The following is a 25,224-nucleotide window of genomic DNA, read 5'->3' as shown; positions in this document are numbered from 1 at the left end:
GCATTGGCCGTGCTAAATTATCCCTCAGTGTACCCGAACAGGCACCGGAGTGGTGGCGACTAGGGGATTTTCACAGTAACTTCATTGCAGTGTTAATGTAAGCCTACTTGTGACACTAATAAATAAACTTTAAAACAGAGCAGAAGGTGAAATTTGAATTCAACAAAAATCTGAAATTAAAAGTCTACTGATGACCATGAAACCATTGTCGCAAAAACCCACCTGGGTTATTAATGTCCTTTTAGGGAAGGAAATCTGCCATTCTTACCCGGTCTGGCCTACATGTGACTCCAGAGCCTCAGCAATGTGGTTGACTTTTAACTGCCCTCTGAAATGGCCGAGCGAGACATTCCATTCAAGGGCAATTAGGGACGGCCAATAAATGTTGGCCCACATCCCCTGAATGAATCAAAAAAGAGAAACATGATATGGACAGCACGGTGGCACAGTGGTTAGTACTGCTGCCTCACAGCGATTCCCGGCTTGGGTGACGGTGTGGAGTTTCCTCCCACAGACAGTCTCCCATAGTCCAAAGATGTGCTGGTTAGGTGGATTGGCCATGCTAAATTGCCCCTCAATGTCCTGGGATGCATAGGTTAGAGGGATTAGCGGGGTGAATATGTGGAGCTACGGGAATAGGGTCTGTGTGGGATTGTTGTTGGTGCAGACTCGATGGGCCGAATGGCCTCCTTCTGCACTGTGGGGATCCTATGTTTCTATGAAGATTTTATGTACGGGTTTTCCAGAGGGAAAGACGCAGGGGTTGGGATTAATTAGTAAACTCGCCCAAAGGACTGGCACAAGCGTGTTGGACCTCCTTCTGTGCGGTTTCTATGATTCGATGATTTGAACTATCATTGTCTTTTCTCTTCACAGGTGCCTCAAGTTGTTTTATTAAGAAGTCGGAGCTTTGGCTAGATCATGGTGTAACTGAACGATTGGATCAGTCTCGATTGGATACTGGTGAAGGAAGGAGGATTTGTGTGTTGCCTGCTGAGCCTCGCTGCTATCCCAGTCTGCAATGGGGGTACTGATGTCCAAGAAGCAAACGGTGGAGCAGGTGCAGAAGGCCAGTGTGGTGGTCTCGGCCTTCAAAGAGGGCCTGAAGGACAAAGGGTCGACCAAAAGCAAAGCTGAGCCGCCCCGGGGCAAGACTGAGGCGGAGGGACCCGGCCAACAGGACAAGGAGGTGGCTGGAGCATCCCAGCCAAGGACGGAGGAGGCAAAGAGGAATCAGACAGCCTGGGAGAGACTGAGAGACGGCAAAGGCATCGAACCAGAGGATCTGGAGTGGAACGACGAAGCCATTCCGCCAGCTTTCATCAGACCCAAGCGGCAGCTGGGAGACGATGAATCGCCTGATATTAACCTGCAGGAGAAAGAGGAGGTAGGCTTGATTTTCACTTCTCCGTCCCATCTGACTGCCCTCCCTCCATCTCCTACTCTGTCCCAATGAAGCTCAATGGAAGCGTAAGGAACATTATTCTTCAATTAGACACTTCACTACCTCCCAGATTTAACACTGACTGTAACACATTGCAGACTTGAACTTCTGCTCCCACTTTTATCTTTGTGATTTTGAGATTTTGTGATTTTTTGACCGTTTATTTTAGGATTTTGTGATTTTTGATTTTCTGATTATTTTTAGTTTTTTGTGATTTTTTTTGTGTGATTTTGTTTTGTTTTGATTTTTATGTGTTTATTAATTTGTGATTTTTTTCCAACTACAACTTCTGGTTCTTCTTGGTTACTACAAACTATTCCAAATTTAGAATCACAATGTGTCAAAATCCTTTCTCATTCACATTGTACAGACTCACAATGGATCAAACCCCTTCCCATTCACTCCCAGTGGATCAAACCCCTTCCCATTCACTCCCAGTGGATCAAACCCCTTCCCATTCACTCCCAATGGATCAAAGCCCTTCCCATTCACTCCCAGTGTATAGATTCCCAATGGATCAAACCCCTTCCCATTCACTCCCAATGGATCAAACCCCTTCCCATTCACTCCCAGTGGATCAAACCCCTTCCCATTCACTCCCAATGGATCAAACCCCTTCCCATTCACTCCCAGTGGATCAAACCCCTTCCCATTCACTCCCAGTGGATCAAAGCCCTTCCCATTCACTCCCACTGTACAGATTCCCAATGGATCAGACCCCTCCCCATTCACTCACACTGTACAGAGCCCCAGTGGATCAAACCCCTTCCCATTCACTCCCAGTGGATCAAACCCCTCCCCATTCACTCCCACTGTACAGAACCCCAATGGATCATAGAAATCATAGAATCATAGAAACCCTACAGTGCAGAAGGAGGCCATTCAGGCCATCGAGTCTGTACCGCCCACAATCCCACCCAGACCCCACCCCCATATCCCGACATATTTACCCACCAATCCTCAAACCTACGCATCTCAGGACTCTAAGGGGCAATTTTTAACATGACCAATCAACCTAACCTGCACACCTTTGGACTGTGGGAGGAAACCGGAGCACCCGGAGGAAACCCACACAGACACGGGGAGAATGTGCAAACTCCACACAGACAGTGACCCGAGCCGGGAATCGAACCCAGGTTCCTGGAGTTGTGAAGCAGCAGTGCTAACCACTGTGCTACCGTGCCGCCCCAAACCCCTTCCCATTCACTCCCACTCTACAGAATCCCAATGGATCAAACTCCTTCTCAGTCACTCCCACTGTACAGATTCCCAGTGGATCAAACCCCTCCCCATTCACTCACACTGTGCAGAGCCCCAGTGGATCAAACCCCTTCCCATTCACTCCCAGTGGATCAAACCCCTCTCCATTCACTCCCATTGTACAGAATCCCAATGGATCAAACCCCTTCCCATTCACTCCCACTGTACAGATTCCCAGTGGATCAAACCCCTCCCCATTCACTCACACTGTGCAGAGCCCCAGTGGATCAAACCCCTTCCCATTCACTCCCACTCTACAGAACCCCAATGGATCAAGTCCCTTCCCATTTACTCCCACTCTACAGAATCCCAGTGGATCAAACTCTTTCCCATCCACTCCTATTATTCTTTTCAAGCACTGGTTAAATTATAGATGCCCGTTAAGTTCACGTTACTGAACACTGCACATCAGAGAAAACTGAGCACAAGCTGCAGGAAAATCTGGCTAACCTTGGGACTGGGACAGACAGAGAGCAAATGAGATTCAGTGCAGAGAAAGGTGAAGCATTTCACTGGGGATGTAGGACTCAGCAAAGGGATCAGTACTTCACTGGAAAGAGAATAGTGTGGATGACAGATTAAAGAGTTCCAGGGAGCAGACGGGCAATAAATTGAAGCCATAGTTTCAGTGTTTGATAGCAGTGAATAAAACAAGTTAGATGTTAGGAGATTTTGAAAGGTTCAATATTGAGCCAACAGAGTGAGGTAATCCTGCCACTTAATAAATTATTGGTGCACTTGCACTTAGACTAGCGTGCCTCGCTCTTGTCCTCACGGTGTAGAGAGGATATTACAGCAATTATAAAGATATAGATCCAAGCAGCCAGAATGATCGAGGGAATTGATCGAACTCCCACTTTCCAAACTATTTTCCAACAATTTCCCAATTTAACATTTAATAACTAACCTGACCCCAGATGCTAACATAAACGAAACATCAATGAAGCAGCACATTAACATTCAGTATAGAATTCTTCAGGTTTGCAAAATATAGGACATGTAAACAAGCATCATATCAATATAACCGGAATTTTCCGTGCCCGAGGGTTTGGTTTGATTTGATTTGATTTATTATTGTCACATGTATTAACATACAGTGAAAAGTATTGTTTCTTACGCGCTATACAGACAAAACATACCGTTCATAGAGAAGGAAAGGAGAGGGTGCAGAATGTAGTGTTACAGTCATAGCTAGGATGTAGAGAAAGATCAAGCTAGTGCGAGGTAGGATCATTCAAAAGTCTGACGGCAGCAGGGAAGAAGCTGTTCCTGAGTCGGGTGGTATGTGACCTCAGACTTTTGTATCTTTTTCCCGAAGGAAGAAGGAGGAAGAGAGAATGTCCGGGGTGCATGGGGTCCTTAATTATGCTGGCTGCTTTGCCGAGGCAGCGGGAAGTGTAGACAGAGTCAGTGGATGGGAGGCTGGTTTGCATGATGGATTGGGCTACATTCAGGACCTTTTGTAGTTCCTTGCGGTCTTGGGCAGAGCAGGAGCCATACCAAGTTGTGATACAACCAGAAAGAATGCTTTCTATGGTGCATCTGTCGTGGACGTGCCAAATTTCCTTAGTCTTCTGAGAAAGTAAAGGCGTTTGTGTGATCAGTGTCGAGATCAGAGAATCTCGCGTGAAGGCGCTGGGCTTGGTTTTCTGAAGTATAGATCACAGCCCCGCCCCCCCCCCCCCCCCCCACCCAAGTCAATGACAATGGAACCTCATTTGAATACATTTGCATCTCATTATTGTAGCCACACGCTGCAGTCACTGCCGAACATAATAAAGCCCAGCTCAGCGGGACTTACAACAGTGTGAGTTACAGCTGCCTTCAGAACGCTCTCTCCTGGTGACCTGAACGTCGACGGACTCAGAGCATACAACCTGGCACAGCGCTCGAGAGGATCCCAATGCACAGAAGTGGCTCCGCGGATTTGGGTGGGCGGGGAGGGGGGTGTGGCGGCGGGGGGGGGGGGGGGGGGGTGTGGCGGCGGGGGGGGGGGGGGGTGTGGCGGGGAGGGGGGGTGTGGCGGGGAGGGGGGGTGTGGCGGGGAGGGGGTGTGGCGGGGAAGGGGGGGTGTGGCGGGGAGGGGGGGTGTGGCGGGGAGGGGGTTGTGACGGCGGGGGGGTGTGGCGGGGAGGGGGGTGTGGCGGGGAGGGGTGTGTGGCGGGGAGGGGTGTGTGGCGGGGAGGGGGGTGTGGCGGGGAGGGGGGGTGTGGCGGGGAGGGGGGTGTGGCGGGGAGGGGGGTGTGGCGGGGAGGGGGGTGTGGCGGGGAGGGGGGGTGTGGCGGCGGGGGGGTGTGGCGGGGAGGGGGGGTGTGGCGGGGAGGGGGGGTGTGGCGGGGAGGGGGGGTGTGGCGGGGAGGGGGGTGTGGCGGGGAGGGGGGGTGTGGCGGGGAGGGGGTGTGGCGGGGGGGTGTGGCGGGGAAGGGGGGTGTGGCGGGGAGGGGGGGTGTGACGGCGGGGGGGTGTGGCGGGGAGGGGTGTGTGGCGGGGAAGGGGGTGTGGCGGGGAGGGGGGTGTGGCGGGGAGGGGGGGTGTGGCGGGGAGGGGGGGTGTGGCGGGGAGGGGGGCTGTGACGGCGGGGGGGTGTGGCGGGGAGGGGTGTGTGGCGGGGAGGGGTGTGTGGCGGGGAGGGGGGATGTGGCGGGGAGGGGGGGTGTGGTGGGGAGGGGGGGTGTGGCGGTGGGGAGGGGGTGTGGCGGGGAGGGTTGTGTGGCAGGGAGGGGGGGTGTGGCGGTGGGGGGGTGCGGCGGGGAGGGGGGGTGTGGCGGTGGGGAGGGGGGTGTGGCGGCGGGGGGGTGTGGTGGGGAGGGGGGTGTGTGGTGGGGAGGGGGGCGGTGGCGGGGAGGGGGGTGTGGCGGGGAGGGGGGGTGTGGCGGGGAGGGGGGTTGTGGCGGGGAGGGGGTGTGGCGGGGAGGGGGGTTGTGGCGGGGAGGGGGTGTGGCGGGGAGGGGGTTTGTGGCGGGGAGGGGGGGTGTGGCGGGGAGGGGGGGGGTGGCGGGGAGGGGTGGTGTGGCGGGGAGGGGGGTTGTGGCGGGGAGGGGGTGTGGCGGGGAGGGGGGTTGTGGCGGGGAGGGGGTGTGGCGGGGAGGGGGGTTGTGGCGGGGAGGGGGGTTGTAGCGGGGAGGGGGGGTGTGGCGGGGAGGGGGGGTTGTGGCGGGGAGGGGAGGTGTGGTGGGGAGGGGAGGGTGTGGTGGGGAGGGGGGTTGTGGCTCTGAGAGCTTTAGGTTGATCAGAATCGACTTTCCAGTCAGGTTATTGTGCCCACTCGGGCTGCACTCATTCCTGACAGTGTCACTGATTGCTGTTCCACTGTTAACCCCTCGCCTGTACACTTTACACCCTGTGAGTGCCATGGTGCTGCCACTGGGCAGGCTCAGGGATCCTCTTGGGAAAGCTGGCACAGTGGAGCAGGGCGCCATCTATAGTCATTTGCAATATGGTCAAGTTGACGGTAAAAGGTTCCACTCCTGGTGCAGGCGAAGCACGATGCCTTGGCGTGCAGGTCAGGGCAGTGCCAGCACCTGAGATGAGAGGTCAGCAGAGTGACCGAAGCTGTTGCCGCTCGATCATGTGGGTGAGGGCTTGGTGAACCATCTTGTGCACCAAACACTGGGCACCCACGTGGTGGCCTGGACTCTCTGGCAGGGGGGTGACTTGACCAAGGGTCACCCTTAGGAGACAAAGGCTGACCCTTCCGTCCCTCTCTTTGATAGCGCAGTGAAGCTTCCGTCAGAAACCTGGTGATCGCACTGTCTGACTCATTGGTTCGAGGCAGCAGAGAAGGAGAATGTGAATCAGAGACCACCCTGCTCGCGATCTAATGTAACTCCCACGCCTCTCAATTTTTCAAACCAAGTGGCACACACACAGTACGACAGAAAACTGTCTCCGAGTCACACGCCGGTTTCCCTGCCTGATATCGAACTTTGCTGATTTCTGGAACAACTCCGCCCTCTGTGTTTTTGTATAAATGTTGCTATTTTATGTGCTCACCAGTCCATGACTTCACCATGATTTCATCTGAGCTGATCCAGGGAAGATAATGGTATTTGGTATTGTCACTAGGTTAGTAATCCAGAGACCCAGCGTAATGCTCTGGGGACCTGGGTTCGAATCCCACCACGGCAGATGGTGAAACTTGAATTCAATAAAAAATATCTGGAATTAAGAATGATGTCCATGAAACCATTGTCGATTGTCGGAAAAACCCATCTGGTTCACTGAAGTGGTTGAATCTTAACTGCCCTCTGAAATGGCCCAGTCCCTCAGTTCAAGGGGCAATTAGGGATGGGCAATAAATGGTGGCCCCACCAGCAAATCCCACACAACATGAATAAATTTAACAAAAAGCTGATTGACCAAGTCCGGGGAGCAGCAGAAACACAGCCCCAGGCTCCTGGCTTTGGAGCCCAGGTCATTCTGCAGTGTTAGGGTGAGAGTCAGAGAGGTTTACAGCATGGAAACAGGCCCTTCGGCCCAAATTGTCCATGCCGCCCTTTTTTACCACAAAGCTAGTTCCAATTCGCCAAGTTTTCTCAACTGAGCTACTGTCTTCCCCAATAGTTTTAGGTATTGTCAGGTTCTCAGGAATGTCCCGGTCTTCACTTAAAGTTAAAAGTTTATTTATTAGTCACAGGTAGGCTTACATTAACACTCCAATGAGGTTACTGCGAGAATCCCCTAGTCGCCACACTCCGGTGCCTGTTCGGATACACTGAGGGAGAATTTAGCATGGCCAATGCACCCTAACCAGCACGTCTTTCAGACTGTGGGAGGAAACCGGAGCACCCGGAGGAAACCCACGCAGACATGGGGAGAACGTGCAGACTCCACGCAGTGACCCAAGCCGGGAATTGAACCTGGGTACCTGGCGCTGTGAAGCAGCAGTGCCAACCACTGTGCCACCGTGCTGCCTGGCACAGCTTGTTGTGGACTCTTGGTAAACTCTGGCAAACTGGCTCTGATTGCCAGTTGGTCAGCGTGCCTTCTCCACACTACATTGCCTCGAGTTTGTACGGTATAGGAGACAGGTCCTGCCTGTGCTAATACGATGACAGGTATCCACTTCTCACTGGTGGTGTGGTTCCTTGTCAATACCTCCTGATCTTTCTGAAACACGTGGCGTTTAGCCCGGTTCTCAAATCACATAACCTGACTTTGCTGCTTCTCCAAGACAATTTCTCTTGTCTTGGGGGACTTCAGCAATTCAAACACTGTGAGTAATCGATGTTTTATCATAAACAATGCAGGAGAACTTTGCAGTGTTGAATATCAGAGCCATAGAGGTTTACAGCATGGAAACAGGCCCTTCGGCCCAACTTGTCCATGCCGCCCTTCTTTTATCACTAAGCTAGTCCCAATTGCCTGCGTTTGGCCCATATCCCTCTATACCCATCTTACTCATGTAACAGTCTAAATGCTTTTTAAAAGGCAAAATTGTACCCGCCTCTACTACTACCTCTGGCAGCTTGTTCCAGACACTCACCACCCTCTGTGTGAAAACATTGCCCCTCTGGACACTTTTATATCTCTCCCCTCTCATAAACCTATGCCCGCTAGTTTTAGACTCCCCTACCTTTGGGAAAAGATATTGACTATCTAGCTGATCTGTGCCCCTCATTATTTTATAGACCTCTATAAGATCACCCCTCAGCCTTCTACGCTCCAGAGAAAAAAGTCCCAGTCCATCCAGCCTCTCCTTATAACCCAATCCATCAAGTCCCGGTAGCATCCTAGTAAATCTTTTCTGCACCCTTTCTAGTTTAATAATATCCTTTCTCTGATAGGGTGAACAGGACTGTACACGGTTCTGTGTTATGATGTGTTAAGATCAGGCAGGCTATATTAGCGCCAGGGTTCAGAGTCTGGGCTGAGCTTCAGGGAGCAGTCACTGGCAGGAGACCATGGCTCGGAGAGAGAGAGAGACTGCGAGGTGAGGGGTGTGCCAGGGCAGGGCTGGTTGTTGCCTGGGTCTTGGTGCTGCTGTGAGACACCTTCTCGGAAGAGGGAGGAGCTTTGTTATCTCGTTCGCTGTTTCTGTGACACCCCCCCCACCCCCCCCGCCCCCCCACAACCCAACGCCCCCAACAACACCCCCTGTCCGCCTGCCCCACAATCACAACTGGCAGTATGGGAACTATTGGATGAGATGATGTAAGTTGGGCGTGTGAAGGCTGAGAGGTGGCCTGAACTCTGTATTTCAGATCCTACAGAGACTTTGATAATGTTGAGCAGAACAAAGTTTTTCACTCTGTTCCCAGCAGTAGAACCAGGGGATGCCCTTGCAGGTTAATCCGTGGAAATGTTTCAGTAAGTGAGCAGCCAGCTTCGGGTGAGTTGGTGGCAGAGTGGGAATGTCACTGGGCTAGAACTCCAGAGAACCGGCTTAACGCTGTGGAACTCAACACAAACAGAGCAGCCATGAATGGTGGAGCAGGCGCGAGGGGCTGAATGGCCTGCATCTGCTCCTATTTCATATGTTAGCTTGTTTGTATGCTCCGGAGAAAATGGTTCAAATCCTACCTGGTTAAATTCAATTAATAAAATCTGGAATCTGAATAAAACTAATCTCAGTAATGGCGGCCGTAACAGCAATCATCAACTGTTCACGGGATGGCACGGTGGCACAAGGGTTAGCACTGCTGCCTCTCAGCGTCAGGGACCCGGGTTCGATTCCCTTCTTGGGTCACTGTCTGTGCGGAGTCTGCACATTCTCCCCGTATCTGCATGGGTTTCCTCCGGGTGCTCCAGTTTCCTCCCACAGTCCAAAGATGTGCGGCTTGGTGGATTGGCCATGCTAAATTGCCCGTTAGTGTCAAGGGGACTAGCTAGGGTAAATGTGTGGGGATAGGGGGATAGGGTCTGGGTGGGATTGTGGTTGGTGCAGACCTGATGGGCTGAATGGCCTCCTTCTGCACTGTAGGGATTCTATGAATTGCTGTTAAAAACAAACCCATCGGGGTTCACTGATGTCCGTTAGGGAAGGAAATCTGCCGTCCTTTCCTGGTCTGGCCAACCCCTGACTCCAGAGCCACAGCAATGTGGTTGGTTCTTAACTGTCCTTTGAAATGACCCAGCAAGTCACTCAGTTCAAAAGTAATTAGGGATGGGAAACAAATGCCCACATTTCAGGAAAAAAAGGAAAATGAGATGTGTGGGAGCAGCTCCCCAAGGAGAAGATGGAGACGGTTAATATGAATTCATTCACAAATATTCTGGGATACAGCATGTGAGTTATTCAAGAGTTGGCGTGTGATGAGTGTAGTCGGAGCTTTGGGAGGATTAGATTACTTTGGGCCTTGGTTGCCAAAGCTCTCCACCAATGGGAGTTTTCCTGAACACATGTCGTGGCCTGTTGAAGACTCATCGATGAGGGATTGATCATGGCGATTAGTTAACTCCAGGACTATCAGGGTACAAGGAGATGGTGGGCCAGATCTCGGCTTTCATTGTCCAATATTTCCAACATCTTGTCCACATGGAATTTCAATTTAAGTTATCAAATCTGGAAGTCCCAGTAATGGCGAACATGAAGCTAACATTGCTATTATGCGTGGCACAGTGGTTAGCACCCGCTGCCTCACAGTGCCAGAGACCCGGGTTCAATTCCCACTTTTGGGTCACTGTTTGTGCGGAGTCTGTACATCCTCCCCGCGTCTGCGTGTGTTTCCTCCGGGTGCTCCGGTTTCCTCCCACACCCCAAAGATTTTTTTAAAAGTTTTTTTTATTAGTGTCACAAGTAGTCTTACATTAACACTGCAATGAAGTTACTGTGAAAATCTCCTAGTCGCCACACTCTGATGCCTGTTTGAGTGCACTGAGGGAGAATTTAGCAAGGCCAATGCATCTAACCAGCATGTCTTTCGGGCTGTGGGAGGCAACCGGAGCACCCAAAGGAAACCCACGCAAAGATGGGGAGAATGTGCAAACTCCACACAGACAGTGGGCCAAGCCAGGAATCGAACCCGGGTCCCTGGCGCTGCGAGGCAGCAGTGCTAACCACTGTGCCACCAGTCTGCAGGTTGGGATTGGCCATGCTAAATTGCCCCTTAGTGTCCCAGGATGTGTAGGTTAGAGGGATTAACCATGGGAAATGGGTTGGGTTACAGGGATAGGGCAGGGGAGAGGGCCTGGGTGGAATTGACTTTCGGAGAGTCGATGCAGACCCGATGGCCAAACAGCCTCTTTCTGCACTGTCGGGATTCGATGATTCCATTTCGCTCCATGAAAAAGATTTCCCAAATTCCCATATTTGTCTTTAATCTAGATTTCTAATAGCAGTGAGATTACTCATGCTTTGAACAGTAATGTGAGTTGCATATGTAAGTGAAAAGCTGAGCTGAAGATTAACTTTTTAAATTATTCTGCTACCGTATCCTTCCAATGACTCAGATTGTGAGAAATCAGCAACTGACGTCATCATGCGAAACCTCAATAAATCAACAAAGTACAAATACACTGGAAAAAAACTCAACACATGAGAAACAAGATAGTTCAGATTCCCCTGTCGTTTAATTCCCAAACACTCCCAGCTCGGGGTTAGATACAGAGTAAAGCTCCCTCTACACTGTCCCCCATCAAACACTCCCAGGACAGGTACAGCACGGGGTTAGATACAGAGTAAAGCTCCCTCTACACTGTCCCCCATCAAACACTCTCAGGACAGGTACAGCACGGGGTTAGATACAGAGTAAAGCTCCCTCTACACTGTCCCCCATCAAACACGCCCAGGACAGGTACAGCACAGTGTTAGATACAGAGTAAAGCTCCCTCTACACTGTCCCCATCAAACACTCCCAGGACAGGTACAGCACGGGATTAGATACAGAGTAAAGCTCCCTCTACACTGTCCCCATCAAACACTCCCAGGACAGGTACAGCATGGGGTTAGATACAGAGTAAAGTTCCCTCTAAACTGTCCCTATCAAACACTCCCAGGGCAGATACAGCACGGGGTTAGATACAGAGTAAAGCTCCCTCTACACTGTCCCCCATCAAACACTCCCAGGACAGGTACAGCACGGGGTTAGATACAGAGTAAAGCTCCCTCTACACTGTCCCCCATCAAACACTCCCAGGACAGGTACAGCACGGGGTTAGATACAGAGTAAAGCTCCCTCTACACTGTCCCCCATCAAACACGCCCAGGACAGGTACAGCACAGTGTTAGATACAGAGTAAAGCTCCCTCTACACTGTCCCCATCAAACACTCCCAGGACAGGTACAGCACGGGATTAGATACAGAGTAAAGCTCCCTCTACACTGACCCCATTAAACACTCCCAGGACAGGTACAGCATGGGGTTAGATACAGAGTAAAGTTCCCTCTAAACTGTCCCTATCAAACACTCCCAGGGCAGGTACAGCACGGGGTTAGATACAGAGTAAAGCTGCCTCTACACTGTCCCCATCAAAAACTCCCAGGACAGGTACAGCACAGGGTGAGATACAGAATAAAGCTCCCTCTACGCTGTTCATATCAAACACTTCCAGGACAGATACAGCACCTGATCCCTTTGCCCAGATCCCTTTGCCTATCGATACTCTTAAGGGTTCTGCCATTTACTGTATATTTCCTATCTGTATCAGACCTTCCAAAATACATTACCTCACGTTTGTCACCGCTCAACCTCCGTCATTCCAGTGACAACAAACCAAATTTCTCCAACCTCTCCTCATAGCTAATGCCCTCCATACCAGGCAACATTCTGCTAAATCTTTTCTGTACCCTTTCCAAAGCCTCCACATCTTTCTGGTAGTGTGGTAACCAGAATTGAACACTATATTCCAAGTGCGGCCTAACTAAGATTCGATAAAGCTGCAACACGACTTGCCAATTTTTAAACTCACTGCCCCGGCCAATGAAGGCAAGCATGCCGTATGCCTTCTTGACTACCTTCTCCACCTGTATTGCCACTTTCAGTGACCTGTGTACCTGTACACCCAGATCCCTCTGCCTATTAATACTCTTAAGGGTTCTGCCATTTACTGTATATTTCCTATCTGTATTAGACCTTCCAAAATACATTACCTCACATTTGTCTGGATTAAACTCCATCTGCCATCTCTCCGCCCAAGTCTCCAACTGATCTATATCCTGCTGTATCCTCTGATGGTCCTCATCACTATCTGCAAATCCAGCAACTTTTGTGTCATCCACAAACTTACTAATCAAACCAGTTACATTTTCCTCCAAATCATTTATATATATATTACAAACAACAAAGATCCCAGCTCTGATCCCTGAGGAACGTCACTTGTCACAGCCCTCCATTCAGAAACACACCCTTCCACTGCTACCCTCTGTCTTCTATGACCGAGCCAGTTCTGTATCCATTTGCAGCTCACCTCTGACCCCATGCGACTTCATCTTCTGCCATGAGGGACCTTGTCAAAGGCCTTACTGAAGTCCATGTAGACAACATCCGCAAACCGACCCTCATCAATAATCTTCGTCACTTCCTCGAAAAACTCGATCAAGTTGGTGAGACACGTCCTCCCCTTCACAAAACCATGTTGCCTCTCACTATTACATCCACTTATTTCCAAGTGGGAGTAAATTCTGTCTCGAAGAATCCTCTCCAATAAATTCCCTACCACTGACGTAAAGCTCACTGGCCTGTAATTGCCTGAATTATCCTTGCTACCCTTCTTAAACACTCCCAGGACAGGTACAGCACAGGGTTGGATTCAGAGTAAAGCTCCCTCTACACTGTCCCCATCAAACACTCCCAGGACAGGTACAGCACGGGGTTAGATACAGAGTAAAGCTCCCTCTACACTGCCCACATCAAACACTCCCAGGACAGGTACAGCACGGGGTTAGATACAGAATAAAGCACCCTCTGTACTGTCCCCATCAAGCACTCCCAGGACAGGTACAGCACGGGGTTAGACCCAGAGTAAAGATGTGAAGGAGTAGGACCCATCAAATGTGACGGTGGGAAAGTCTGTATAGAACCGGTAGAAATAGCAGAGGTACTCAATGAATACTTTGCTTCAGTATTCACAGTGGAAAGGGATCTTGGTTGTTGCAGTGTAGACTTGCAGTGGACTGAGAAGATTGAGCATGTGGGCATTAGGAAAGAGGATGTGTTGGAGCTGTTGAAAAGCATCAAGTTAGATAAATCGCCGGGACCGGATGGGATGTACCCCAGGTTACTGTGGGAGGCGAGGGAAGAGATTGCTGAGCCTCTGGCGATGATCTTTGCATCATCAATGGAGACGGGAGAGGTTCCGGAGGATTGGAGGATTGCGGATGTGGTTCCGTTATTCAAAAAGGGAGAAAAGATAGCCCTGGAAATTATAGACCGGTGAGTCTAACCTCAGTGGTTGGTAAGTTGATGGAGAAGATCCTGAGAAGCAGGATTTATGAACATCTGGAGAGGAATAGTATGATCAGAAATAGCCAGCACGGCTTTGTCCAAGGCAGATCATGCCTTACGAGCCTAATTGAATTTTTTGAATATGTAACTAGACACATAGACGGGGGAAGAGCGGTAGATGTGGTTTATATGGATTTCAGCAAGGCGTTTGATAAGGTGCCCCATGCAAGGCTTATGGAGAAAGTGAAGGGGCATGGGATACAAGAGGACGTTGCTTTGTGGATTCAGAACTGGCTTGCCCACAGTAGGCAAAGAGTGGTTGTAGATGGGTCTTTTTCAGAGTGGAGGTCGGTCACCAGTGGAGTGCCCCAGGGATCTGTTCTGGGACCCTTGCTCTTTGTGATTTTTATAAATGACCTGGATGAGGAAGTGGAAGGATGGGTTGGCAAGTTTGCTGATGACACAAAGGTTGGTGGTGTTGTGGATAGTGTAGAGGGATGTCAGCAGTTGCAACGAGACATAGATAAGATGCAAGACTGGGCGGAGAAGTGGCAGATGGACTTCAACCCAGATAAGTGTGTGGTGGTTCATTTTGGCAGGTCGAATAGGATGAAAGAATATAATATTAAGGGTAAGACGCTTGGCAGTGTGGAAGATCAGAAGGATCTTGGGGTCCGGGTTCATAGGACGCTCAAAGCAGCGTCGCAGGTAGAGGCTGTGGTTAAGAAGGCATATGGAATACTGGCCTTCATCAATAGAGGAATTGAGTTTAGAAATCGGGAGATAATGCTGCAGCTGTATAGGATCCTGGTCAGACCCCACCTGGAGTACTGTGCCCAGTTCTGGGTCGCCTCATTACAGAAAGGATGTCATAGAATCATAGAAACCCTACAGTGCAGAAACAGGCCATTCGGCCCATCGAGTCTGCACCGACCACAATCCCACCTAGGCTCTACCCCCATATCCCTACATATTTACCCGCTAATCCCCCTAACCTACGCATCTCAGGACACTAAGGGGCAATTTTAGCATGGCCAATCAACCTAACCCGCACATCTTTGGACTGTGGGAGGAAACCGGAGCACCCGGAGGAAACCTACGCAGACATGAGGAGAATGTGCAAACTCCACACAGACAGTGACCCAAGCCGGGAATCGAACCCAGGTCCCTGGAGCTGTGAAGCAGCAGTGCTAACCACTGTGCTACCATGCCGCCCAATGGAAGCCATAGAAAGGGTGCAGAGGAGATTTACAAGGATGTTGCCTGGATTCGGTGGCATGCCTTATGAGGATAGGTTGAGAGAGCTAGGTTTTCTCCTTGGAGAGGCAAAGGATGAGAGGTGACCTAATAGAGGTATATAAGATGTTGAGGGGTATTGATAGAGTGGATTCTCAGTGGCTTTTACCCAGGGCTGAAATAGTTGCCACAAGAGGTCACAGGTTTAGGGTGCTGGGGAGTAGGTACAGAGGAGGTGTTCGGGGTAAGTTTTTCACTCAGAGGGGGGTGGGTGCATGGAATCGGCTGCCGGTAGTGGTGGTGGAGGCGGATTCGTAGGGTCTTTTAAGAGACTTTTGGATAAGTTCATGGAAGTTAGTAAGATAGAGGGTTATAGGTAAGCCTAGTAGGTAGGGACATGTTCGGCGCAACTTGTGGTCCGAAGGGCCTGTTTGTGCTGTAGCTTTTCTATGTTCTATGTTCTAAAGTTCCTTCTACACTGTCCACATCAAACACTCCCAGGATAGGTACAGCACGGGGTTAGACACAGAGTAAAGCTCCCTCTACACTGTCCCCATCAAACACTCCCAGGACAGGTACAGCACGGGGTTAGACACAGAGTAAAGCTCCCTCTACACTGTCCCCATCAAACTCTTAACAAACAGAAATTTACTGGTCTCAAATATAAAATCCTAAATTTAACCTAGCATCGACTCAGATTCACTGCAGCAACTCACCAAAGTCCCTTACCTAACCCACGACCACTTCCATCTAGAAGGACAAGGGCAGCAGATACCTGGGAACACCACCACCTGCAAGTTCCCCTCCAAGCCACTCACCATCCGGACTTGGAAATATATCACTGTTCCTTCACTGTCACTGGGTCAAAATCCTGGAACTCCGTCCCTAACAGCACTGTGATTTGATTTGATTTGGTTTATTATTGTCACATATATTCGTATACAGTGAAAAGTATTGTTCCTTACATGCTATACAGACAAAGCATACCATTCATAGAGAAGGAAAGGAGAGAGTGCAGAATGTAGTGTTACAGTCATAGCTAGGATGGAGAGAAAGATCAACTTAATGCAAGGTCGGTCCATTCAAAAGTCTGATGGCAGCAGGGAAGAAGCTGTTCTTGAGTCGGTTGGTACGTGACCTTAGAATTTTGTATCTTTTTCCCGACGGAAGAAGGTGGAAGAGAGAATGTCCGGGATGCGTGGGGTCCTTAATTATACTGGCTGCTTTGTCGAGGCAGTGGGAAGTGTAGACAGAGTCAATGGTTGGGAGGCTGGTTTGCGTGATGGATTGGGCTACATTCACGACTCTTTGTAGTTTCTTGCGGTCTTGGGCAGAGCAGGAGCCATACCAAGCTGTGATACAACCAGAAAGAATGCTTTCTATGGTGCATCTGTAAAAGTTGGTGAGAGTCGTAGCTGACATGCCAAATTTCCTTAGTCTTCTGAGAAAGTTGAGGCGTTGGTGGGGCTTTCTTAACTATAGTGTCGGGATGGGGGGGACCAGGACAGGTTGTTGGTGATCTGGACACCTAAAAACTTGAAGCTCTCGACCCTTTCTACTTTGGCCCCGTTGATGTAGACAGGGGCATGTTCTCCTTTACACTTCCTGAACTCAATGACAATCTCCTTTGATGTGATTTGTTTTGATTTGATTTGATTTATTATTGTCACATGTATTAACATAGAGTGAAAAGTATTGTTTCTTGCGCGCTATACAGACAAAACATACTGTTCATAGAGAAGGAAAGGAGAGAGTGCAGAATGTAGTGTTACAGTCATAGCTAGGGTGTAGAGAAAGATCAACTTAATGCAAGGTAAGTCCATTCAAAAGTCTGACAGCAGCAGAGAAGAAGCTGTTCTTGAGTTGGTTGGTACGTGACCTCAGACTTTTGTATCTTTTTCCCGACGGAAAAAGGTGGGAGAGAGAATGTCCGGGGTGCGTGGGTCCTTAATTATGTTGGCTGCTTTTCCGAGGCAGCGGGAAGTGTAGCCAGAGTCAATGGATGGGAGGCTGGTCTGCGTGATGGATTGGGCTACATTCACGACCTTTTGCAGTTCCTTGTAGTCTTGGGCAGAGCAGGAGCCATACCAAGCTGTGATACAACCAGAAAGAATGCTTTCTATGGTGTATCTGTAAACGTTTGGTGAGAGTCGTAGCTGACATGCCAAATTTCCTTCGTCTTCTGAGAAAGTAGAAGCATTGGTGGGCTTCTATAGTGTGGGCATTGGGGGACCAGGACAGGTTGTTGGTGATCTGGACACCTAAAAACTTGAAGCTCTCGACCCTTTCTACTTCGTCCCCATTGATGTAGGCAGGGGCGTGTTCTCCTTTACGCTTCCTGAAGTCGATGGCAATCTCCTTCGTTTTGTTGACATTGAGGGAGAGATTATTGTTGCCGCACCAGTTCACCAGATTCTCTATCTCATTCCTGTACTCTGTCTCGTCATTGTTTGAGATCCGACCCACTACGGTGGTGTGGTCAGCAAACTTGAAAATCGAATTGGAGGGGAATTTGGCCGCATAGTCATAGATGTATAAGGAGTATAGTAGGGGGCTGAGAACACAGCCTTGTGGGGCACCGATGTTGAGGATGATTGTGGAGGAGGTGTTGTTGCCTATCCTTACTGATTGTGGTCTGTGGGTTAGGAAGTTCAGGATCCAGTCGCAGAGGGAGGTGCCAAGGCCCAGGCCACGGTGTTTGGAGATGAGTTTTGTGGGAATAATGGTGTTGAAGGCTGAGCTGTAGTCAATAAATAGGAGTCTGACATAGGTGTTCTTGTTATCTAGGTGTTCCAGGGTTGAGTGCAGGGCCAGGGAGATGGCGTCTGCTTTGTTTTGTTGTGGGTGTATCTACATCACATGGACTGTAGCAGTTCAAGAAGGCAGCTCACCACCACCTTCTCAATGGCAGTTAGGGGTGTGCAGTATATGGTGACCTAACCAGAAACGCCCACATCCGTTCATCAATAAAAAAAATACTCATACCAAGCAGTGTTTAGCTCAGTGCTTGGATGTTTGAACCAGGTACACGTTGTCCGGTGCACTGAGGGACAATTGTTCCTGTAATTTGTAACGTTTCCTTCCTGCGCGCCTAGCGGGTCAGTTTCAGGGCACTCGGTGAAAACTGTGCTGATGCTTCGTGCAATCAATTGGGGCTATTCTTATGTAAACGAGAGTGAGAGGAAGAGGCGGGGGAGGCTGGCTCTGATCACTGACAGCCTGAGTAAGAGGCTGAATGATTCGCACTGTATGGGCCACACACACACTGCTCTGTTTACAACCTTGTCAGAAATGATTCCCTAATTACTTGCCTTCGTCGCCATATTCACTCATTTGGCTGACAAGCTTTCCCTGCGCCCCCCGTGGCTCTTGGCTGTTCAGATCACACCACCCCTCGCGTCCCCCCCCCCCCCGATAAAAGTTTAGTTTAAAGTTTTTATTTATTAGTCACAAGAAGGCTTACATTCACACTGCAATGAGGTTACTGTGAAAATCCCCGATTCGATTAAGTGCATTGGCCATGCTAAATTCTCCCTTCGGCACCTGTTCGGGTACACCTGAGGGAGAATTTAGCTCGGCCAATGCACCAAACCAGCACGTCTTTCGGACTGTGGGAGGAAACCCGGAGCACCAGGAGGAAATCCGCGCAGACACGGGGAGAATGTGCAAACTCCACACAGACAGTGGCCCAAGCCGGGAATTGAACCTGGGTCCCTGACGCTGCGAGGCAGCAGTGCTAACCATTGTGCCTCTGTGTCGCCCAGATTTACCCAACACTCCCTCTGAACTGGGTGGATAACAAGGACACCTGTGTCACACTCCTATTTATTGACTACAGCTCAGCCTTCAACGCTATTATTCCCACGAAACTCATCTCCAAACTCCGTGGCCTGGGCCTCGGCTCCTCCCTCTGCGACTGGATCCTGAACTTCCTAACTCACAGACCACAATCAGTAAGGATAGGCAACAACACCTCCTCCACGATCATCCTCAACACCGGTGCCCCACAAGGCTGTGTTCTCAACCCCCTACTATACTCCTTGTACACCTATGACTGTGTGGCCAAATTCCCCTCCAACTCCATTTTCAAGTTTGCTGACGACACCACCGTAGTGGGTCGGATCTCAAACAATGACGAGACAGAGTACAGGAATGAGATAGAGAATCTGGTGAACTGGTGCAGCAACAATAATCTCTCCCTCAATGTCAACAAAATGAAGGAGATTGTCATCGACTTCAGGAAGCGTAAAGGAGAACATGCCCCTGCCTACATCAATGGGGACAAAGTGGAAAGCGTCGAGAGCTTCAAGTTTTTAGGTGTTTAGATCACCAACAACCTGTCTTGGTGCCCCCATGTCGATACTATAGTTAAGAAAGCCCACCAATGCTTCTGCTTTCTCAGAAGACTAAGAAAATTTGGCATGTCAGCTACGACTCTCACTAACCTTTACAGATGCACCAGAGAAAGCATTCTTTCTGGTTGTATCACAGCTTGGTATGGCTCCTGCTCTGTCCAAGACTGCAAGGAACTACAAAAGGTCATGAATGTAGCCCAATCCATCACGCAAACCAGCCTCCCATCCACTGACTCTGTCTACACTTCCCGCTGCCTCGGCAAAGCAGCCAACATAATTAAGGACCCCACGCACCCCGGATGTTCTCTCTTCCACCTTCTTCCGTCAGGAAAAAGATACAAAAGTCTGAGGTCATGCACCAACCAACTCAAGAACAGTTTCTTTCCTGCTGCTGTCAGACTTTTGAATGGACTTACCTTGCATTAAGTTGATCTTTCTCTACACCCCAGCTATGACTGTAACCCCACATTCTGCACTCTCTCGTTTCCTTCTCTATGAATGGTATGTTTTGTCTGTATAGCATGCAAGAAACAATACTTTTCACTGTATGTTAATACATGTGACAATAATAAATCAAATCAAATCAAAAAGGAAGATGTCAGGGGCACTTAGAAGGGGAACTGTAAAGTTACACGAGGGTTGGATGGGGCAGACAGAGTTCACACTTGTAAATATGGGGTGGTGATGGCCTCGTGGTATCATCGCTAGACTATTAATCCAGAAACTCGGCCAGTGTTCTGGGGACCCCGGTTCGAATCCCACCACGGCAGATGGTGGAATTTGAATTCAACAAAAAATATCTGGAATTAAGAATCTACTGATGATCATGAAACCATTGTCGATTGTCGGAAAAATCCATCTGGCTCACTAATGTCCTTTAGGGAAGGAAATCTGCCGTCCTTACCTGGTCTGGTCTACAAGCCTACATGTGACTCCAGAGCCACAGCAATGTGCTTGACTCGCAACTGCCCTCTGAACAAGGGCAACTAGGGATGGGCAATAAATGCTGGCCAGCCAGTGACACCCATGTCCCATGAATGAATAAAAAAAATATAAAACAGTCACTAATGAATCCAACAAGAAGTTCAGGAGAAGCTGCTTCACCCTGAGGGTGGTTGGAATGTGCCACTTATTAGCACAGGGGGAGGAATAACAGAAAGGCATTGAAGTGGGGCTGCGGGGGAGGGGCTTCCAGTTGCCAACCCTCTAGGATTGGCCTGGAGTCTCCGGGAATTTATGATCAATCTCCAGGACACTGCTGTGTGCCATCCCGGAGAAACATCTTTCAAAAAAACACTGGTTTTGTCATTTTGTTTGAACATTTCTCTTCACCAGACAGACAGACACTGAAACTAGGCGAATCAGTAGCTATTTGGCTGACAGTCATCCAATTGGGTCATGAATCTTTTTGCTTTCTGATTGGCAGAGGAAGGCAGTGCACCACAAGGGTAGATGTGTCGGCCGACTATTGGCTGGAGCGTGAGGGGGCAAGTCATGTGACGAAACCTCCAGGAATGAATTCTAATCGCAGTTGGCAACCAGAGCGACACCTGAGGCTGGGTCACCGACTCTCATGAGGAAAGAGGGACCCGTTGACGTTTGGGACTTTGTAGGAGAGAGGGGGCTGGTGACCATAAGAGTGGGGCGGGGAGTTACAAAGAGCAAAGAACAGTACAGCACAGAAACAGGCCCTTCAGCCCTCCAACCCTGCGCCAAACACGTCGTCCTATCCAGAGCAACCGCCTGTATCCCTCTATTCCCCGTCTGTTCATGTGTCTATCCAGATAAGTCTTAAATGTGGCTAACGTGTCTGCCTCAACCACCTCACTGGGCAGCGCATTCCAGGCCCCACTGCTCTCTGTGTAAAGAAACCTCCCACGCACATCTCCACTGAACCTTCCCCCCCTTATCTTGAACTTGTGCCCCCTTGTAATTGTCATTTCTGCCCTGGTTGCGGGGGTGAGGGGGATGGAGGTGCTGAATGAGGGGGTGTTGAACGAGGGGGTGTTGAACGAGGGGGTGCGGAGATGTTTGCAATGACCACAGCTTTCAGCGTACCTTGTGGAGTCACGACAGTAATGTCCCTCGGAGGGTCTCCCTGCATCGCCAGTCCCACTGAGATCCACTGAGGTTCCCGGGCCTGGCCTGGGGGGAAAGGACGAGGGACGTGGGACAAAAAGTCAGAATGAGGAACAATGGCTGAAAGTCCAGCTGACAGAAAGTCACCCTGAGGTGTTAATGTTGAAGTTGAGCTGCATTAGAATACATGCTTTAAACCCAGCTAGGCCCGACCCGGCAAGTGTTAGTGGAACGGTATACGAGTATATTCAGGGTGGGGTTTTCTGCCCCTCCCCCCATACAGCGTGTTTTGCGGTGGCGGCCCGCCATTGGCTGGCAGCAGGATCTTCCAGTCCCGCCGCTGTCAATGGGGTTTCCCCTCATTCACACCCTCCAACACCAGGGAAATGCCACCCTCGCTCTGGGTGCCTGGGAGGAACTGGGAGAGTCTGTGACTTCACTGTCTTGGGAATAAACCTGGTTGAAAGGTAAAGCCTCAGCTTCAGGCTCATTCCGTCTCAAACTACTATTCATAGAATCATAGGATCCCTACAGTGCAGAAGGAGCCCATTCAGCCCATCGAGTCTGCACTAACTCTCCAATCGAGCACCTTACCCAGGCTCTCTCTCCCTCCCTATCCCAAGAAGCCAATGCATTTATCCTGCTAATCCCCCTAACCTACACATGTTTGGACACTAAGGGGCAATATTTCATGGCCAATCCATCTAACCTGCACATCTTTGGACTTAATTTGAGGCAGAAAGGAATAGGTGAAGGACATATTTTACACAGAGGGTGGTGGGGGCCTGGAATGCGCTGCCGGGCAAGGTGGTGGAGGCGGACACACTGGGAACTTTTAAGACTTATCTAGACAGCCATATGAATGGAGTGGGAATGGAGGGATACAAAAGAATGGTCTAGTTTGGACCAGGGAGCGGCACGGGCTTGGAGGGCCGAAGGGCCTGTTCCTGTGCTGTATTGTTCTTTGTTCTTTGTTCTTGTGTCAGGGTTAAAAGTAAAGTTTATTTATTAGTCACAAGTAAGGCTTACATTAACACTGCAATGAAGTTACTGTGAAATTCCCCTAGTCACCGCAGTCCGGCGCCTGTTCGGATCGATGCATCTAACCAGCACGTCTTTCAGACTGAGAGGAAACCGGAGCACCCGGAGGAAACCCACACAGACACGGGGAGAATGTGCAGACTCCGCACGGACAGTCACCCAAGGCTGGAATTGAACCCAGGTCCCTGGCGCTGTGAGGCAGCAGTGCCAACCACTGTGCCACCGTGCCGCCAGTTAGAGAGGGAGGTGGAGGCTGATGGATTTTACATCCCAGCGTCAGAATGTTCTGCCCATCTAGTGCACGGGAGCCTCCTGCCTCCTACCTTATTGCATCTCGCTCTATCAAGGTATGGCGGACATTTTGGGTGACCAATGATGTGAAGTGTGTGGGTGGGGGGAGGGGAGGCTGGGTATTAGGCCTCCAGCAATGCGTCCAGCCAGCGTTGCTAACGTCTGGGCAGTCTGTTCTAGTGGCTGTCCGGGTAAAAGTTCTCTCAGAAGATTGATGTGCCGATATAGCTGTGAAAAACCGAAGTGGTGAACTGGCAAGAAGAAAGTTCAATGCGAGCTTCCACCTAATTTAATTAGAAACTTTTAAAGGCTTGTGGAAGGTGTTGGATTTCTGTTCTGAAGAGCAGGGATGGTGTGGTGACTCGGAGTTAATGCACTTTGATGAGATTGTTTATGTAGTTTTGCCAATTAATTTGCAAAGGCCAGAGCGTCCTGAGCAATGGTAATGTTTAGAGGACGGTTAAGTGTTGTCATCAATCTCTCCGTTCAGCAGTTGTCGTCTGCTCTCTCTCTCCTGTCTCTGCTGAACTTTCCGGAGGAAAGACAATAAGATAGACAGCTTGGCGTCTGCTCAGGCGAGGGCTGGCTCGCGGGAACAGGAGAAGGCCATTCAGTCCCTTCAGCCTGTTCTGCCATTGACAGTGCCTAGACTCTAGCTTGTCTTGTTTCTCTCTCCCTCGATTCTCTCTCTCCCCGGTGGCATGGTGGCACAGTGGTTAGCACGGCTGCCTCACAACGCCAGGGACCCGGGTTCAATTCCCGACTTGGGTCACTGTCTGTGCAGAGTCTGCGCGTTGTCTGCGTGGGTTTCCTCCGGGTGCTCCGGTTTCCTCCCACAGTCCAAATGACGCGCTGGTTAGGTGCATTGGCCATGTTAACTTCTCCCTGAGTGTACCTGAACAAGTGGCAGAGTGTGACGACTAGGGATTTTCACAGCAACTTCATTGCAGTGTTAATGTAAAATTACTTGTGACACTAATACTTAAACTAAAAAATGCCCTTTACCCAAGATTTTTTGTAGTGGGTTTTTAACCCTTGTCCCTGACCCCTTCCCCTCATCCTGAGTCTCTGGATTACTAGTCCAGGGACAATGTATAGAATAGAATCCCTACAGTGCAGAAGGAGGCCATGCGGCCCATCGAGTCTGCACCGACCACAATTCCACCCATTCCCGTAACCCATCGTATTTACCCTGTTAATCCCTCTGATACTGAGTCAATTTAGCATGGCCAATCAACCTACATATTTGGAGTGTGGGAGGAAACTGGAGCACCCGGAGGAAACCCGCACAGACATGGGGAGAACGTACAAACTTCACACAGACAGTGACGTGAGGCTGGAATTGAACCTGGGTCCCTGGCGCTGTGAAGCAGCAGTGCTAACCACTGCGTTACCATCTCCCCGATTGGATCGTCCCTTAATCTTCCATATTTGAGGGGCGAATAATATACGGTTGTAAGTAACAAAACCTCCAGAGGTCTGTAGCAGTGAGATTGGAGTAAAGAAGTCTCCATTTTATTTCCTCTCATCCCCTCTGCTCCTGGCCTGATCTATTCAGTTGTTTCATTGCCTATTTGTGACAGCTGGGCTGCACATGAATTGTCTGCTGAATATCCGACGCCACAGGGGTCGATACTTTTCCTGAAGCACTTCATTGGCCCCGGGCTGCTTTGAGATGCCCGTGGTTGTGAAAGGTGCCAGGTAAATGCACAATTCCTCCTTTTTTGGGGGGTTTAGTGCACATGAGTTTTGTACTCACAGCACTGAGGGCTCGTTCCAGGTCTGGCTGGTGCTCAGAGCTCAGGAGTAAATCGCAGAGCTGAAAACCTTGTAATATTGCAACATCTGCCTCTGCAAATCCCAAGTGCTCCTTTAGCCAGTTAGAGAAAGTAATGAGCCATTAGGAGATGAGATGCTTTTGGTTAATGGAGTATCAGTCCCCAGCAGACAATTCCATCGCATTTCCAAAGCACTGAAAGTTTCCCATCAACATTCACTCCAACACTGTGCTCAACGGTGAAGCAGATTTTGTTTGGCTCTGAATGGTTTCAACCTATTTGCATTTATCCTGACAACCAAAGTGGACTCTTCCCCACCTCCATCAATTATTACAGCGGCACGCTGGCACAGTGGTTAGCACTGCTGCCTCACAGCGCCAGGGACCCGGGTTCGATTCCTGGCCTGGGTCACTGTC

The 25,224-nt window shown here is 50.1% G+C and overlaps 1 protein-coding gene across 2 annotated transcripts in view; it reads left to right on the top strand.

Moving 5' to 3' along the window:
* Positions 1-1,021: 1,021 nt before the first annotated feature.
* phf24 (PHD finger protein 24) overlaps positions 1,022-25,224 on the top strand; it is a 101,296-nt gene continuing 77,093 nt past the window's right edge. For both annotated transcript variants that reach the window (XM_078215475.1, XM_078215476.1), the window contains exon 1: positions 1,022-1,387. In XM_078215475.1, coding sequence (XP_078071601.1) covers positions 1,022-1,387 — 366 coding nt within the window. The remainder of the gene's footprint in view (positions 1,388-25,224) is intronic.

Source organism: Mustelus asterias, chromosome 6 (genome assembly GCF_964213995.1).
Source record: "Mustelus asterias chromosome 6, sMusAst1.hap1.1, whole genome shotgun sequence".
NCBI classification, from domain to species: domain Eukaryota; kingdom Metazoa; phylum Chordata; class Chondrichthyes; order Carcharhiniformes; family Triakidae; genus Mustelus; species Mustelus asterias.
This window is presented reverse-complemented; position numbering and strand designations above follow the sequence as displayed.